Source organism: Heterocephalus glaber, unplaced genomic scaffold, assembly GCF_053883595.1.
Source record: "Heterocephalus glaber isolate CG9 unplaced genomic scaffold, H.glaber_assembly_v1.0 deba00001608, whole genome shotgun sequence".
NCBI classification, from domain to species: domain Eukaryota; kingdom Metazoa; phylum Chordata; class Mammalia; order Rodentia; family Bathyergidae; genus Heterocephalus; species Heterocephalus glaber.
This window is the reverse complement of record NW_028258379.1, coordinates 17,200,448-17,218,597: the sequence shown is the minus strand read 5'-3', so window position 1 is coordinate 17,218,597 and position 18,150 is coordinate 17,200,448. Positions and strand designations below refer to the sequence as shown.

General features: G+C 45.3%; 1 protein-coding gene across 7 annotated transcripts in view; it reads left to right on the top strand.

Annotated features, from left to right (window-relative positions):
* The first annotated feature begins 1 nt into the window (after window position 1).
* Pomt2 (protein O-mannosyltransferase 2) overlaps window positions 2–18,150 on the top strand; it is a 40,692-nt gene continuing 22,543 nt past the window's right edge. For 3 of the 7 annotated variants that reach the window (XM_021245816.2, XM_021245834.2, XM_021245831.2), the window contains exons 1-8: window positions 2–575; window positions 7,348–7,444; window positions 9,558–9,662; window positions 11,129–11,237; window positions 13,114–13,222; window positions 14,774–14,933; window positions 16,268–16,374; window positions 17,021–17,103. In XM_021245816.2, the coding sequence (XP_021101475.1) occupies window positions 127–575; window positions 7,348–7,444; window positions 9,558–9,662; window positions 11,129–11,237; window positions 13,114–13,222; window positions 14,774–14,933; window positions 16,268–16,374; window positions 17,021–17,103 (1,219 nt within the window). In that variant the 5' untranslated portion in view covers window positions 2–126. Of the gene's footprint in view, window positions 576–1,203; window positions 1,357–7,347; window positions 7,445–9,557; window positions 9,663–11,128; window positions 11,238–13,113; window positions 13,223–14,773; window positions 14,934–16,267; window positions 16,375–17,020; window positions 17,104–18,150 lie in introns of all 7 variants that reach the window. The other 4 variants (XM_004837134.4, XM_004837133.4, XM_087195117.1 and 1 more) reach the window with 3 other exon arrangements.

The following is an 18,150-nucleotide window of genomic DNA, read 5'->3' as shown; positions in this document are numbered from 1 at the left end:
CCGGCCCCGCCCCGCATCCCCGCCCCGCATCCCCGCCCCGCGCGCGCGCGCGGTGCCGCCGGGAGATGCAGTTCCCTGAGCCGGTCCTCGGCTCCGCTCGTCCTCGCGTCCTCCCGCCCTCCCGCCATGCTCTGCGCCTCTGGCCGCCTCCTAGCGGCCCGGACGGCGACCTCGCTCCCCGCCCCGCCTAGAGGCCGGGGCCCTGCACTCCGCTGCCCGCGGAGGGAACTACATTTCCCAGGGAACCCCGATCCGCCCTCTTGGGACTGCTTGGCTGGGCGCCTGACGAGAGCTAGCGCTTCTCCGCACCGGAGGGTCATTCTGAGGAGGGGGAGGATGCCGCCGGCCGTGGGCAGAGGTCTGGCAGGGTCCGAGCTGCGTCTCCGGAGGAGCCGCTGTGGGCCCCGGGCTGCGGGCCGGGACGTGGCCATCCAGGCCGCAGCGCGAAGCCCGAAGCGGCCGGCTCCGGGCTCGTGGCGCTTCGAGGTGGCGGGCCGGCGGGCAATGCTGGCCTTGGTAACGCTGCTGTCCTTCGCCACTCGCTTCCACCGTCTGGACCAGCCGCGGCACATCTGGTGAGTGATGGGAGGGACTGGCGGGCACCCTGGCAACCGGGAGGGAGGGACGCTAGCCTGTGATTGGCCTACAGGCACAGAGGGATTCACAGGAGGAGGGGCAGGTTCGCGGTGGAGGGGAAACTGAGGTTTCTGCTTGGCTTCCCGCGAGGTGCAGACGCTGAGAGGAAAGGTTCTGCTCTGGTGAGGGACCGTGGGGCTCAGGATTTAGAGAAGCAGTCCTCAACGATTTCCAAATTATGCTGGAGTGACTCATCTTGCTGCCAAATTGTTAACTCCTCTAAAGGTGCTTTGAACTTTCTGAAGAGATTTGGAAATTCTTGGTACAGAATTTCCCAAGGCCTGAGCGCCTCACCTAAAAGATTTTCAGGCATCAGCAGAGGGGGAAATTCCTTTATGGGTACCTTCATCCCATAGAGCTGGGATAGTGTGGCTGTCTAGAGATGGTGACAAAGATTCCAGCAAGCAAGTCTGGGGCTGTGAAAGGAGGTTTATTTTCTTGAAGATTTTATATTATACGACACAGAACTGGCTTGAGGCATGCATGATCAGATTTCATTAAGTAACATGGTCTCCAACTGGAAGGAGGAAAAATTTTATACAGTTTGATTTTTTTTTTTTTTTTTAGACAAGGCCTCCCTTTGTACTGCAGGCTGGTTTGGAACTCATTGTGTATCCCGGGCAGGCCTAGAACTCGTGGAGATCCTCCTGCATCAGCCTCCTCTGAGTGCTGGGATTACAGGCATTTGTCATCACCCCTAGTTGATACAATTTCAAAATGGTAAATTTGTCTGGCCACAGAGCAATACCGTATTTTCTTTGTGTCACTAAGAAGGAAGTGTAGACGATGTCAGAAATGGAACTCATGTCAGAAAAACAAGCAAGCAAAGACACTGTCAGGGTTGCCTTATGTGGAAATTAATAATAACGAAACATTATTGTTTCATGACTTCCGGAAGAAGATTAGCGAGGCAGGCTGTGGAACCACTGAGCTAAATCCCCAGGCCTGACAAAGGACTTTATTATAGGAGGCAGGATGAGTATCAGCATGTTGGAGTCAGTCATCCCCCAGCCCCAGCTCTCGCAGGGTGATACTATGGGCTCAAATGGTTGATTGCACACCAGGGGACTTGCATCGAAGCAGAGCAGTGACAAGCTTGGGGAATCTACTATTTTGTTGGGGTTTTTTTGGCACTGGGGATAAAACTCGGGTCCTCGTGCTTGTGAGGCAGGCGGCGGAACCACTGAGCTAAATCCCCGGCCCGTGAATCTACTATTTTATCAAAAGCACTAAACCAGCCTTCTTGTCCTGGGAGGAGACATTCCCTCACTTTCAAGGTAGCTTGCTGCTGAGAAATAGCCCGGAGAAAATGCAGGCAGAGCCTTGCATTTTTAGCATACTTAGCAGGATATATGGATGCAGGAGGCATTGATGGAGGCCTGTCTCTCCTGACGGTACTTCTCACTCCTTGATCTCAAAATAACTTGGCTTCTAGCCGATTTCCATGTAAATGTGCAACTCCATTGGCTATTCTGATTAGCCTGACTAATAGAGGCAGAGACCAAATCTGTTTAATTTGTCTCATACAGCATGTAATTAAGGCTTCTATCAAATGGACTCAAAGCCACAGGAGGCCAACCTTTGGTATTTACCTCAACTATGCCTACTAGGATCCTGGATTCAGCCACCTGTAAATAAGTCCTGGGGAGACCAATAAATCTTATATCAGACAATAGGGATCTAGTCTAAGGCCAGCCTATCATCCATTATGACCTGTGCACAGTTGGGAGTTTGTGCGGATGTCATTGGGCACATCAAAATAGTTCAAGACTGGACATCTCCACATAAGTTTTTCTGTTTTTCTTATTATGATGACAAACTCAGGTTCTGGTCAAATTGCTAGCTTCAGCTGTCGCTTGACTTAGATGGACTGTTGAGCCTTCTGCCAGGCTTTGGTGCTGAACCTAGGGAGAAACAGAGCATCATTTGTTTCCTTCTACATCTCCTGAAATCTAAGATGTTTCTTCTTCAGATGCTGATATTGCTTCTTTCCTATCACTGCCACATGATTAGTGTGTCCTACTGTATGTAGTTCCTATATCTTCACCTTTTCTTTGGTTGACCTCCACTAATATCCAGACCGTTTTGCCAGGAGCATTGCTAGAAAATTGACAGAAACCCATTATGTCTTCTCCCTGACACCTGTGGGCAACTGTGGGGAGACTTGAAAAGCAGTGTATTCAACGTAATAGTTACTATGTTTATGCTAGAGTCCAGGACCATGCCTCTCCAATAAGACAGTCCAGGTGACTGAACTAGAATTTAAATTTGAGTTCTATAGATCCTTCCCTGCCCTTCCCGGCTCATCTGGGGTTTCTCCAAGGGGGAAGAAAAGCAATTCATGGTTGGGAATTCATGGTTGTCATCTGTTTTTGAAAATAAATATATAATTCTGCACTTCTTTTTCTGATCTTTAGCTAGTTGGTGGCTAAGAGAAGATGAATCTTCCTGAGTGTGACCACATTAGGTGATCAGACTGCTTTATTAGGGCATATAGACCAGGAGGAGGTGACATAGGTGGGGTTAAAACTCATTTTGAATTGATGTCTGAGAAGACTATTCAATGTTTGATCATATCAGATGCCTGTGGATGATATGGAGTGTGGAGTGTCCATTGGCCCATTGTTGGACAAAAAGGTGTACCACTGTCAGACTATAGGTGGTTTGAAAATCTGAACATCTAATAGTTTAGTTTCAAGGGCCACAATGGGATATCCAAAGTCAGATGACTAGACTGGACCAGCTACATCAGTGTAACCTGAAGGAGGATCAGCAGCAGTGAGGTACCAGTGAAAACTCCAGAGTTTAGAACAAAGTTATAATATAGTTAGTTTTCTTGGAGCCAGTTGGATCAGTCCCCCATGCAGAGTTTTGTTGTTCTTGTTGTTTACCACAAAGACAAGCAGGCTAACTTTGGGCAGGAGTCTAATATATGGTGGTGGCTTCTGCTCTAGAAACCTTTACTTTGTGCCCAGTCCATGAGGGTGGATACATTTCTATGCCTGAAACATTGATAAATCCAAGTGTCTCTGGCAGTAGTCTGGGTGGTACAGGCTTGATCAGCAGTTTCATTTCACTTAGTCCTATCAGAGTACTTGCCTTTACTATGGGCACCTATCTGATTGATCCAGACTGTCTCATCAGTAGGGCACCACTTTGTTTCCATGGTTTTCAGCTGCATAGCGGGTGTCTTTTTTTTCTGGGGGGCAGGGGCTACCGGGTATCTAACTCAGGTCCTTGCGCTTGCGCAGCAGGCAGCGAAACCACTGAGCTAAATCGCCGGCCCCAGTAGCAGGTGTCTTTATCTCTCAGTATTTAGTCTTCCAAGTGGCATCTCAAACACTTTAACATTTATTGCAGTTGACCATCCAGAGTTGTCATTGGGGCTGAATGGCTGCTGCTGCCCAGTGGACATTAGCAACTCTTACCTTAGCCTGACCATCAGTGAACCAGGCACAAGCATTTTGAGGAACCTCAGTGAATCAAGGGACCCACCAAGCCAACATCTGTACTTCAGAAAGTGGAGTAGAAAGTAGTTTCTCCAAAGGGGAAGATGCTCCTTTATGTAAAACCCAGATGCCCCAGTGGCCACGCTGGCAATCTTCAGGAATGTACCATTTCCATAGGACAGTGAGGCTTGTTGAGCCCTTTCTTTTGTTAGCTGTAAATTACAAGTTAACCCACCTCAAAGTAGGACTGTCAGGCCAGAGAGTCTTGGAACCTTTGTGGGTCAGGCACTCAGCTTCAACAAATGTTCAGTACAAGTATAGCACTTTATGTGGAGCAAACGCTCAACACGCTGTCAGGTTAATAGCTTACTGTAGTAGGTTAACAGCTGCTCTTTTAAAAACGGGTGTACTTAAAATCTGTATTCAGCAGGTGGCGCTGTTTCTTGGTGACTAGTTTGTTACTATTTCAGCAGCCATTAATCCTTTAAAGCTGTGATTTCTCTTTGCCTTCCAGGGATTTATTTCTCCTGGATCATTAGGAAGGACAGGATCACCTCTCCACACACAGCAGTCCTTGAATGATATAATCCTCTTTGACACTTAGAGAATCAATACAAACTATGCATTCAGCAGTGGATGCCACAGTAATACATTGAAGTGCTCTAGAGAGCCCTACCCCCTATTGGGAACGTGGCTCCAAACCCTGTCAGTTGAATCTGGGCATTTTTTGGACTGATGAGTCTAGTAGGCCCACATCAGGCACTATCTAGAGATGACGCCATTTCCCAAGTGGAGAGAGGGGAATGATGAATGGAAGGGTTGGAGAGAAGCTTTATTCCTTCTTTAGCCCTTCACTGGGCTTGGCACCACTTTTTCCTCATCATTCTTCCTTGTGTCCAGTGAGGTTCTGGGCTCAGGGACCCTTTTTCTTTAAGTCCCTGTATTCACTGCTAATGGCTTTCTCTGCAGTCCTTAGTCCCTTTGGTAACCCCCGTGCCTAGCAAATCCTTCCCCCGTGGGACTGGGTAGAGTGGGGACATGGCTCTGCCTTTAATCATCATACTCTTTGAAGAAGCTGAGATAGTAGAAGGGGAGGGATCAGGGTAACAGTGGCTCTGAGCCAGTATGCAAGACATTTACTTTTGGCTTGAGCACACCAGTAACTCAAGGATCTTTCAGTGTTTTCATTTTAATTGAAATTCTGTATTTGAGTCTACAGAGTTTGTTCATATGTGTTATCTGAGTTGATGGCATGGCCATTGTGGATGAAGGGTCCATGGAGTGAGAAATGATGGTTGGGGATGAAGGAAAAATAAAGACAGAGATACAAAGGGAACAAAGGGAAACAAAGCTGGGGCCAGGTGGAGCTCTTCCTCCTGATGGGAGAAAAAGACCACCAGGCAACTGCATCGAGTTTATTTATAGTGGTAGAAGTAAGGCAAGTGCAGGGGGAGATAAAAGGGGCTGGTCTATAACCGGAGCCGGGAAAGTAGCGAAGGTCTGCAGAACATCATGCTTTGATGGTTTTATGGAGAATGGACAGGGAGGAAGACAGCCCTCTTCTCAGCCAGGCCTTGCTCTGCCACCCCCTTTTGTTGCCTGTTCTTCTCCCACAGGGCTCTGCCTCATCTGAGGGAGGAGGTGAGTTAGGCCTGGCCATAGCAATCTACAATGCAGTGCTCCCAGCACGTTGATCCCTAATACCTCCTTGGGAGGGGGGCATAGTAAATAGTATTATTGTCTGTGTCATGTAGATAAAAAGAAGAAGACTGGAGAGAGCAAGTGATTTTGTCACATCACAACATCAGTAAGAGGTGAAGCTGGTACCTATCTCTACTTTCCACAAATCTTTTGTCACACTGCTGTGCATTTATTTCTCTCTGACATCACCATGCCTCTGTCCTTACCTCATGACAGCCAATGTACTTAGCAGGTGTAGAAATAGATTTACTTTTCTGCCCATCTCCTGAGCTCATTGAGTTACACACACACACACACACACACACACACACACACACACCCACACACCCTTATACATTTTTGGGGAAAGTGTGTTCTTTGCCTTATGTGGTAGTTCTGTAATTACTGCTCATGGAAGCTGACCTGGGCATGGATGGCCAGTACAAAGTACTCTTCTTTGAGCTGCAAGGAAAAAATAACAAACAGAAATGACCAGGCTCTACAGGATGACTTGACTGCCTTCTTAAAGCCCTCTTGTAGGGTGTGAAAAGGTTTATATGCCTATGTAGAAGATCAAGGCTTTGTGTTGTGTTTGAAATCTAATATATTAGATTCACTTCTTGCAAAATAACTTGTGTAACAATGCATTGCTTTTTTTTTTTTTTTTAAACAGGGTCAAGCTGTGTAGTTCAGGTTGGCTTTGAAGTCACTATGTAGCCAGATTGGCCTCAGACTGTGGCAATTTTCCTGCCTCAGCCTCCTGAAGCTTCGCCACCACGCAGCCAAGAATGCATTTTAGACATGCTCTTAACTTAGGAAGAAGACCTTCAACTTTTATATATTGGTTAGCTCATCATAATAAGATTAGTCAGATTTCACTTATCAGGTTATCCATCACAAGGTTGATGAGCAAAATGAGGCTCCTATGGCAGACATGGTTAAAAGGCTTTCTCTGCCTCGTAGCCCAGCAATGTAGTAATGCTCATTCTAATTGCAAACACAGTCTCAGAGTTAGAAGGTCATAGTCTTGGAAGAGCACTCTTACTACAAACCTTTCCCTATTACAGGAAAACTCTGCTATTTCAGAATTAGTAGATAGAAACTTGAGATACAGCATAAATATATATTTAACTTAAATTTATGGTAACTGCTTGGTAAATACTTGCTAACCTTTCTCATCCATCCAAGTGAAAGTTAATAACTGGATTAATGTTTTGCTTCCTCAAATTATTTGTATCAAAAGTATTTTTAGGGCTGGGGATTTAGCTCAGTGGTTTCACCACCTGCTGTGCAAGCACAAGGACCCAAGTTCGATCCCTAGTACAAAAAAAAAAGTATTTTTAATCCAAACTTTGTCTGTAATCCCAGCACTCAGGAGCCTGAAGCAGGAGGAGCGCCAGGAGTTTGAGGCCAACCTGGGTTTCATAGTGAGTTCAAGGCCAGGCTGAACTACATAGTGAGACACTGTCTCAAACCCCCCTCCAAAAAAAGTCCTTTGTAATTAATTGCTTGAAATTCATAGCCTTTGGTCTTAACTATAATTTTAACTATGCTTTATTAAAGTGTTTTGTTTTTCCTTTAGTTGGGATGAGACTCACTTTGGAAAAATGGGAAGTTACTATATCAACCGCACCTTTTTCTTTGACGTGCACCCACCTCTGGGAAAGGTGAGCAGTGTGGTAAGCAACAGCTCTCATCTGGGAGGATGGCTCTTAAGGGAGAGAGCCAGGTGTCAGTTTGGGATGTCATTCTTGAATTTAAGGATTCCCCAATAGAATTTTCCAGTATTTCAGACCAGGTACTTTCAGGGAAAATCTTTGATGCTTTGGGGATGCTTTGGGCTCAGAAATGGACAGAGGCCCATCAACTGATAGATGAATGAACAAAGGTAATATATCCGTACAGTGTCATATGATTCAGTCATAAAGAGGAATGAAGTTCTGACACATGCTGCAGCATGGATGAACCTTGGAAATGCTATGCTAAATGTAAGAAGCCAGACATAAAAGGTTACAGGTTATGTGATTGAAATATCCAGAATTGGCAAATCCATGGACACACAGAGTAGATTCATGGTCTCCAGGGCCTGAGGGGAAAGATTAGGGAGTGATTGCAAGTGGTATGGGGTATCATCTTGGGATGATGGAATGTCCTGGAATTGGGTAGTGGTGATACTTGTACAGTCTTGTGATATCTAAAACTACTGATTATACACTTTTGCTGTTTTGTTTTGTTTTGTTTGGGATGGGGGTCTTGCTGTGTAGTTCAAACTGGCCTTGAACTCACAGTGATCCTCCTGCCTTGGTCTCCTGGAGTGCTAGAATTACAGACATGCATCACCATGCCCAGCTTGTACACTTTAAAGTGGTGAATTTTATGTTATTGGAATTTATCTCAATTTAGTAAACTGAGTGGAATGTATTGCATAAAGCAGAAATGCTTAGGGGAGCTGACTATCCATAGTCTACCTGCCTCCTCCCAGCATGCACATTGTTTGACCTGTTCCTGTCACATTTTACAGGAGAAATTCTACCAATTAGATTTCATTTTATACTTTTAAAAACAAGCACCTCTGAGAAGGCTAATGGATTAGCCCTGGCATTCATTCAAGCCTTTTCTTCCTGACTGGAAACTGAAATCTTTGGCACCAAGAGGACAAGGATTTGCCTGTGAGGAGGCAGGGAAGTGATCTTGGAGCAAGTGGTGCTTGGGATGAAGGCAGGGGGTGCAGGGAGGCAAGGGTAATGGTCTGTGATGGGTGGGGCTAGGGAAGCATGCGAGCGCAGGCCAGGCACCAGGGAGAAGGTAGGAGGGTAGGAGAAGGTAGGAGAGCGAGAGAGAGGTAAGAGAGAGAGAAGTGGCCTGTGTTTGTTTGTTTGTTTTGGGACTGAGGATTGAACTCAGGATCTTTACCCTGAGCTACATCCCAGCCCCTTTTAAAGAATTTTTAAGACAGGGTCTTGCTAAAATTGCTAAGTTGCTAGGCTTGGCTTGAACTTGCAGTCCTCCTGCCTCAGCAGCCCGGAGTGCTAGGGTTATAGGCGCATGTGCATTACCATACGCAGTATAAGTAGCTTGTTTTGAAATTGGTTCTGAGCCCAGGAAAAGGTAAATATCATGACATGTAAATATCATGCCTCTTCCTGTCTGTTTAAAACAAAACACAATAAAGAGAAGAACGATTATGTGTTTTTTCATGTAAGCAGTTTCAGAACAACGTAATAAAACTGTTCTGTCATAGTTCCATTTTGCAAATGGGGTAACTGGCACTTTTTTCCCTCTTCCTCTCTGGAGAGAAAACTATGTTCCTCTTCCTCATTTTCTTCTGTGCTCCATATTTTTGGCATGTAGCTACTTGGTCACTTTTCTCTCTTTTGTTTGTGAGTTGGAATCTCATTTTCCAATTTCCTAGGAATCAGTGTTTGCCCTTGAGCTCCCCCAAGAGCTGTCATGTTTTATTTCAGAACAAATGAAGGAAGACTGAATGCAAGAACTACTCACTGACTGTGCCCTTCAAATTGTGGAAGCTTTTCCTCCCTAAGTGTTTAGTCTGTACTCTTTCCAAGAGCTGAGCCAGAACACAAGAAAGGATTTGTTTCAAGCAAAGAACTCTACAGACAAGAGATTCTTTACTCTGTAGCAGCTGCAGAAGAAAATGCCACATTGGCCTCTCTCTGTGGACAGTTGACAGAGGAACCCAGAGCCTCTGGGTACAGCTGAAGGGAAGTTCAGAGGACAGAGGGATTTTCTCCCAAAGGTCTCTCATCTTTTTGTTTGTTCTTTTCTCCTCAGATGCTGATAGGTCTTGCAGGCTACCTGAGTGGATATGATGGCACCTTTTTGTTCCAAAAGCCAGGAGACAAATATGAGCATCACAGCTACATGGGAATGAGAGGAGTAAGGCTTCCTGACTTGATACAGATTTGACAGAACCCAGGGGCCACACTCAGTCGGAAATGTCATAGTTAGAAGCCTTGGAGTGGTGGCGGGTGGGATGTTGAGGGAGAGAGGAGGGTAGTGAGACCCACTTTACCTCCTTGGTGTAGAGATTCAGAACTGAGGTGGGGAATAAGGGAAAGAGAGGCCACAGAAAATACAGAGATTACATATGAGCAAGCACACACTGTCACCTGCTGCCCTGGCCACATGTGCCTTAGAGCTCAGGTTGGAGAGCAGCCTCGACCCAGGCATTCAGGAGGGGCCTGCAGCTGCCCTGGCACACAATTTGTCCTTCTCTGCAGCCACAGCAGCTCAGATATTATCTACCTCTGAGGAGCTTTTCTTAGGTTTTGATATCCCCACACCCTGTCTCCAGCTTCCTGCTTTTTTACTTGCAAAGGTTTCAAGCACACATAAAGAGTTTTCCAGTGTTATTTTAAAGGAGGCCATATAACCTCCCTAAACATGGGAATCTTGAACTTGTAGCTTAATGAAACCTTCAGAAAACTGACCTCCAGCCTAGAACTCTCAGAATGGTTTGATTTACAAGACCCTTCCCTTGAGGAGCTCCCAGCATTTTAGATAAATGGCTATGTGCTTATTTGGGCTAATCATTGCATAATTTACATGTTTATATCATGCCATATTAAATAAGGAGTGTCCCCTATCAAGTTTGTGTTTTTAAGTGATTCTGTCTTCCTATTGATTTTTGAATACCACATAGCATGCATAATTGTGTATAAGCCCGACACACTGTGAACTTGTTAGGGAAATTGAGGCCTTACACAACAGCCCCATTCAGTCTTTCCATACTAGGGTACATTGGTTTCTGTTTATAAAAAATGACAGCCTAAATGTGAGAATTTCTCTTTTCCCTGGGCTTGCGTGTTTACTATTGATGGGTAGGGTGGAGAGATGGAAGGCTGATAATTTAAATCACAATAATTCCTGTAGATTAAAGAGTGATTTCTGGTGTGATTGAAGAAAAGAAGCAGGGGAGACAATATAAAAATTACCATTACTGAGATGGGAGCTGAGATAAAAGATATGACTGTCTGAGGGTTACAGCTAGTGATGGGGCATTGTTCCAGTTTCAGGCCAGTGCATATGTTGCTGCTCCATAGAAACATATATTGCTTGGTTTGATTTGACTCTTCACTGTTGCACCACCCTTTTCTTTCTTTTTTTTGGTACTGGGGATCGAACTCAGGACCTTGCGCTTGCGAAGCAGGCGCCAGAACCACTGAGCTAAATCCCTGGCCCTATCCTTTTCTTATTTATAGATACCCTAGGTGACTTTAGGGTCAGCAAAGATATACCTTTGTCAGGTCCTCTGTCTTAGACATTAGTTTGTCCCGAGTCAGGTAGGTCCTTCATGCTTAGCTGTACCTTGTTATTTAACAGCTCCTCTGTTCCTTCCATAGTTCTGTGCATTCCTTGGTTCCTGGCTGGTCCCCTTTGCCTTCCTCATTGTATTGGATCTGTCCAATTCCCTCCCAGCAGCACTGCTCACTGCCGCCCTTCTCACCTTTGGTAAGTTGTTTTCTCCCATATATTTTTGGAAATATTTTGCTACACTATGTGAGGATAGCTGGAAATCAGTATATTAAAGCATCCCATCCATGGCCCCAGTGCTTCATTAACATGAGGATCAGGTAAAATGTATTGCCAATCTTGTTTTATTTCCATTCTTAATACTTTAATGTAACAAGCCTTTGTATTTTTTTTTTTTTTTTTTTTTTTGCTTGCGGTACCAGAGATCAGGACCTTGTGCTTGTGAGGCAGGCATGGTGCCACTGAGAAGTCTTTGTATTATTAGAGGGGAGAGTTTGGCATGGGTAATCCCAAGGAATATACTACCTCCAAGTTTTCCACATTTGAGTTTGGAGGGGATAATAAAATAAATTGTGCGTGTGTGTTTGAAGGAAGCTTATCATTTTAATTTTGCTTCTCTGAGGTTAATACTAAGATTAGTTTGCATTCCCCAAACTAATTACAACAATACAGGGCAAATACTGCAAAAGTAGCTGTAGTGGCAGGAGAAAGCAATGGGAACTTAAATATTTTCTGTGGCTCCTCATATAGACAAGTGAGAATTGATTGTACAAGTTCATCCTCTTGCTAGCCCTGTTCTTCTGAAAGTGAATTCGTGGCTTCATGGTGCTTAACATTTATAGAAGGCTAGCTAGGGATTTAGCTCAGTGGTTCCGCCACCTACCTCACAAGCTCAAGGTCCCGAGTTCAATCCCCAGTACCAAAAAAAAAAAAAGAATTGCAAGTAACATTTATAGAAGTCTGGCCCAGTTTAGGAGGACTTTTTAGAGATTGAGTTTGACAGATACATTGCTTTATTGTGATGGATATGTTGCAAGATTATAGATAGGATCTCTCTATAGAGGAGTAGTAAGTTTTTCCTTGTATCTTTAATTTTCCTCTGCACTTATTCATTTGTTTAGTCATTTGTTCATATTTTCTATAATCACCTATTTCTCAAGCACCTACCCTGTGCCAGGCCACTTGTATTGGTCTTAGAGGATACACTAATGAGACCCTGCTCTCATGGAACTTATCCTCAAAAGGGGCAGACAAAAAAGCTAGTACATTAATAAGCCTGCAGTATAACATCTTAAGCAGTACGTGCAATGTGGAAATAAAGTTGGGTAAGGGTGGGGTAATGGAGATCAGTACTACTTTATGGTGGGCATTGAGGAACTCCCTGAGAAGGTACCTTTGAACAGAGACCTGAGGGAAACAAGGGATTAAGCCATGCAGAGTTTGGAGGGAAGAACATTCAGCAGAAGGAACAGTATGAGTAGTGCAAGGCTTAGTGTAATCAAGGAACAAGAAGGCTGGTATGGCAGGGATGGAGTGAGTAAGGCAGAGGGTTTTGGGAGATGAGGTTGGGCAGGGTAGGAAGACCATGTAGGCTTTGGCAGCTGTCATGAGAATTTGTTAATCTGAGTGAGATGGGAAGACTTTGGAGGGTTTAAGCAGGGAAATAAGATTTAAGATTTAAAAACTCAGTCTGGTACCTATATGGGAAATAACCTTAACAGAGACATCGTATAAAATGATCATAGGTATATGTCGTAAGCAGGGTACAAATGAGGAAGAGACTTGCCTCAGGCCTGCACTGAGAGAATGACATGCTCCTCTTTTGAGTTGAGGGCCTAGAAGTGGTGACTCAGTGGGCCCTTTAGGTGCTCACATACAATTAAAAAGGGGAACTGTTGGGCCGGGGATTTAGCTCAGTGGTTGCGCCACCTGCTTCGCAAGCTCAAGGACCTGAGTTCAATCCCCGGTACCAAAAAAAAAGGGTGGGGGGACTGTTTTTTACTACCGGGATGTTTGGTTTTAGGGGCTCCCTCTTTTGACTCTGCATTTTGACCAGTGAGCTCATGTTTTTCAGACACAGGATGCCTCACTCTGTCCCAGTATATCCTCCTTGACCCCATCCTGATGTTCTTCATCATGGCTGCCATGCTGAGCATGGTCAAGTACCGCTCCTGCGCTAACAGGTCAGAAGCCCCACTTTTGGGAGGGGAGAGTCAGAAACTATGGCTGCCCTAGAAGTTCCACATTGCTAGGGCTGGGGTGGGTTCGTAGAGGACCTGTCTAGAAGCTGACTTTAAAGCAAGCATTTGTTTTTTTAGATTGTCTATTTTGTATAATAATAGATTTTTTAAATGTTTTCATTTTTTGCTTTTTACCTAAGACTGAGAAAATGTCAGTTGTCTTTTCTAGAGTATTATTAGGTTTACAATGGAGGTACAATTAGATAGGAATTTACAGATACTATGGAGAGGTCCCATTGACTTCTCTCACCCATGCCTTATGAGCTGTCCCTCAGCACCAATGCTGCTTAGGAGATCTGGGACAGATCGTTCACATTCTGCATCCTAGAGATGAGGACACCAGGGTAGACTCTGTCTAGGTGCTATTTGTCTCCCTGCCCTTAGTGGTTGCCTCCAGTCTTGACCTGCTAATGGGTGGTCCATACCAGCACAGAGGATTGTTTCAGGCCCTGGTTAATTCTAAAGCTTATCTGGAGAGTCTGTCTGCTTCCAGAATAGTCTTTTCTGGATTATCTTTCTCTGAGAAAGTAAAGCAGTAGGCTCAAAAGAGCTGCCCCCCACCCCCAGGCTTTTCCAGAAATCAACCAATTTCATCCATGGCCAAGCTTATTAAGCCACACACCTGAGCTGGTGACTGCCAGCCCACTTACCTTTGGTTATCTTCTGCTTCTACCACATCTATTTCCTTCTACTGTCTCTTGAATACATACTATGGGCCAGGTACTACACTAGGAGCTGAGGTTCAGAGGTGCAGAGGTGTTGGCTTTAAGGAGCTTCTGTTCTGGCAGCAGAGGCAACCAGATAATCTGAAAATTGGTCTGCAGTGTACTATTTTAAGTATAGCAAAATGGTGCAGAAAGTTAACCTTGGAGCTGATGCCAGGGTTAGATCTATGCTCCACTGCTTCCTAGCTATAGTACTTGACCTCTTTGTACCTCAGTTTCCTTTTGTGTAAAAAGAGGATAATAATAAGCTCTACCTCATTGGGTCGTGGTGAAGATTGAAAGAGTTCACATGTATATAGTACTTGGAATGGTGCCTGACACATAGTAAGCACTCAATAAATAAATAAATAAATAGATAAATAAATGCTGGTTTTGACCTTTGTGTCCAGGGGTGACACAAAGGAGAGGGCTTAGGCTAGTGCACTTCTTAGGATTTTCCTTTTGCTTCTGGTTGATTGGTCACTAGTGAAGAATGAGCCTACTGTATACCTTATGCCCTGTACTTAGCCAGAAACATCATGGACCCTCTCCCCAGAAAAGTGTCCTACTCTCTCTCTCTTTCACACTGACTGGCCTACAGTTTTGGGAGTTTCACAGACCACGTCCTCCATGGAATCGTACCATTGTCTCCTGAGGTCAGTAACCCCTAAGGCACAGGGCACAGCACAGTCTTCCTGAGTCGGAGAACTTCTCCCTTGTCCCACTGTTGCTCCTGCTTTCAAGTTTGGGTCTAGCTGCCAAACTAAACTCTTGTCTTGTTTGTTTCCAGGCCTTTCTCTGCCCCCTGGTGGTCCTGGCTCAGCCTGACTGGCATCAGTCTTGCTTGTGCTTTAGGGGTCAAGTTTGTTGGCCTCTTTATCATCCTCCAAGTGGGCCTGAACACCATTGCAGACCTCTGGCACCTGTTTGGAGACCTCAGTCTTTCACTGGTAAGAATCCAAGTACTGGTTGAAATGTCTTTGCTTCCCAGTGTTGCCTAGCAGGAACCAGTGGCCTTTCTTGGCTTCTGCCTTGTAGAAAGGCAGGTGGTGGAGTGGCTGTGTCCTGGGGTCCTAGCTGGGCTGGACCTGGCAGCCCTATGTAGAGAGCCAGGCATCAGTTGGCCGCACCAAGGGCTGGAGAGGTATAAGGGAGAGGATTGACTACTTTGGGATTCTCTTTTGACATTTGTTTCCATACCATCTTTTAAATATTCTTTTTTTTTTTTGGTACCGAGGATCAAACTTGGGACCTTGCACTTGTGAGGCAGGTGGGAGCACCACTGAGCTAAATCCCCAGCCCCCATCTTTTAAATATTCTGCAAACTACCTAGCCAGGGGAATCTGTTCAGCTGGGTTCATGCCAGATGTGTGGCAGACACTAAATGTATGAGACTTTAGGTAAAATGGATGGGTGACTTCTGAACTCAGTTTCTTTTTCCTGACCCATGGGCTTCATATTTGGTGGCCAGCAAGGGCTTTCAGGTTTATTGTACTTTTATTAGTTAGTAAAGACTGATTTGGTGTCAGGCACTATGCTAAATGCTTTACCTTCATTGTCACATTTAACCTTCATAACAGTCCCATGAGTGGCAGTTACTACCTTGATTTTACAAATGAGGAAGTTGAGACGTCTAGATCCCACCGGTGTTAAAAGGGAGGCCTAGGACTTATATTTAGGCTGACTAGGGGCTTTGCTTATGTTGCTTCTCCATCACCTCTGAACCAAGCCCCCAACACATTTATTCAGAAAATATATGGAGACCATCCACTAAGTGTGAGATGCTGGGAATGTATAGATGACTAAAACATGATTCCTGCCCTCTAGAATCCATGGAGAAAGAGAGAGAAATGAGTAAGCAGGCAATTATAATCCAGCTGCTAAGTGCTAAGACAGAACAGAGGGGGCCACTCCACAAGGCCTGAAGTAAGGCAGGATGCAGTTGGCCGTGCGATGGTAGAGCTGTTGCAGTACCAGGAGGCATTGGGAAAGTGCAGGGAGTTCAGAGTGACTGAACATGGAGGGCACTGGTGAGCAGCACCTGAGCCTTATTCGAGGTGCTGTGACAGTCCTGAGTGCAGGCCCTGGAGAGGCAGCAGAGGGCTGGCACATGTCAGTGCTTGAGTGGGAGTATATGTATGGGCTTAGGGTTTCCACATAGTCTCTCCTGTTAACTATTTTCATGATTAGGACTTACATATAAGGACATATACAACACCATAGAAGTTACAAGGAATAATAGGGCCCCATGTGCCCACTACCCCATGCTGGCCTCTGTTTGCAGGTCACTGTGGGAAAACACCTGATGGCTCGCGTCCTGTGTCTCATAATACTGCCGCTGGTGCTCTACATGGCCATTTTTGCTGTTCACATCATGGTGCTGAATAAAAGGTACAGCCAGAGTTTTCCACTGTCTTTCTCTGGTCTCCCTCTGGTTCCTAAGCCCAGGGATGGGCTGTGTGACTTCCTAGGTCTGTGGCTTGGATAATGGAGGCAGGGGCACAAACTTTTTCCTGTTTCTTTCCCCTTGCATTCTATCATCTGAGTATCCCAAGGACTGAGAGGCTAGCACTTCACCCTGAAGAAAGAGGAGAATTTCTTGGTAGTCAAACTGCCCCTGTTTCTAAGCAGAGTCCCTTCTTAGTAAGGAAGAGTGGGTTAGGAGTGGGGATAATAATAGCCATAACACCAGCAGCAACAGCTCCCATTTGATGAGTACCTGCTAAGTGCCAGGAACAGTGTTCAGCATTTTGTATACATTATCTCATTTAACCATTTGTGAGTTCTTTTGTTTTTTTAAATCTCCAATTTATGAATGAAGAGGCTAAACAAGGTTAGATACGTTGCCCAAGTCACACAGCTAGTAAGTAGCTGAGTTGGGATTTGGACCCCATTTTCTACAACTCTGTCACTCATTTCTGTCCCATTTTACCATGTTGCCATTCTGATTTTACTTTTAAATTAACTGAGGGCTCCTGGGAAATCACAATTTTCACTCCATTAACTTGACTGTTTTTTGTCCGTCCTCTTCCCACAGTGGTCCTGGTGATGGTTTCTTCAGTTCTGCCTTCCAGGCCCGGCTTTCAGGGAACAACCTTCACAATGCTTCCATTCCCGAACGTGAGTGTTCTGGGCCTCCACACAGAGTGGCAGGGGAGTTTCCTGGGAGTTGAGTCAGAAGAGACAAATCTGATTGCTGGAGTTATTTTAGCATGTAGGTGGCAGAGTGTGAGAAAGACCCAGTATTCTGGTAAGGGATCTCAAGAGAGAGTCAGGTCAGTATAGAGAAGACATCCTGAGCAACAACCTCTTTGACCTAACAGAAGAACTTTTCTTTTGTGGGTGCCAAAGCTCACTCTGTGGTCAGAGAGAATCCAGTGACACAGCAGGGCCCACTAGGGACAGTGGTTAGCTTCCACTGCAGTGTTCTGAGACTGCCATTGATTTGCTTGTTCCCAGACAGTAGAGTCTGGTGTAGAGGATCCCCAGCCTGTGTGACTACTTGTGTTAAGCACAGAAAAGAGAACACAGATTACCAGGGATTAAAGAATGAGAGGTCACTGCTCTGGGCAGTTAGAGGAATCAGAAGTACACACAGTGGATTGCTTGGAGTCAGGCCCTGGAAGATGGGTAGATTTGAGGAAGTAGAGAGTAGAGAAGAGTTGTTATTGAGCAAAAGGGATGGTATGATTAAAGCTGAGTTGGCAGAACTCCAGGCACAAGTTACATGCAGAAAGATGCTGAAATATACATTGAAATATAAATTTGAGAGGATAGTTTGGGCCTAGATTGAGAGTTTGAGATGTTTAGATGAGATATTGGAGACATGGTGAAGGTCTTTGAGCAGGCAGATGGCTGGGAAGACTGCAGCAAGGCAATGATATCTCTGGAGGAATGTAGGATGGCTAGGGAGAGACAGGATCAGGGGCAGAAGACATCCCCTGGGAAGCGATTGCAGAGACGAGCTGGACCTGGTGACAGCAGCCACTCAGCTGAGGCAAATGGGTATATGCAGGGGAGTTGGGACATGGGAGGGAAGAAAGAAAGATGTCACAGACGACTTGAGTGTAGGTGACTGTTTTGTGGTGGGAAGGGGCACATATTACTCATTTTAGTCCCTCCAGTGCCTTGAACAACACCAGAGCATGGTGGGCCCTCCAGGACAGT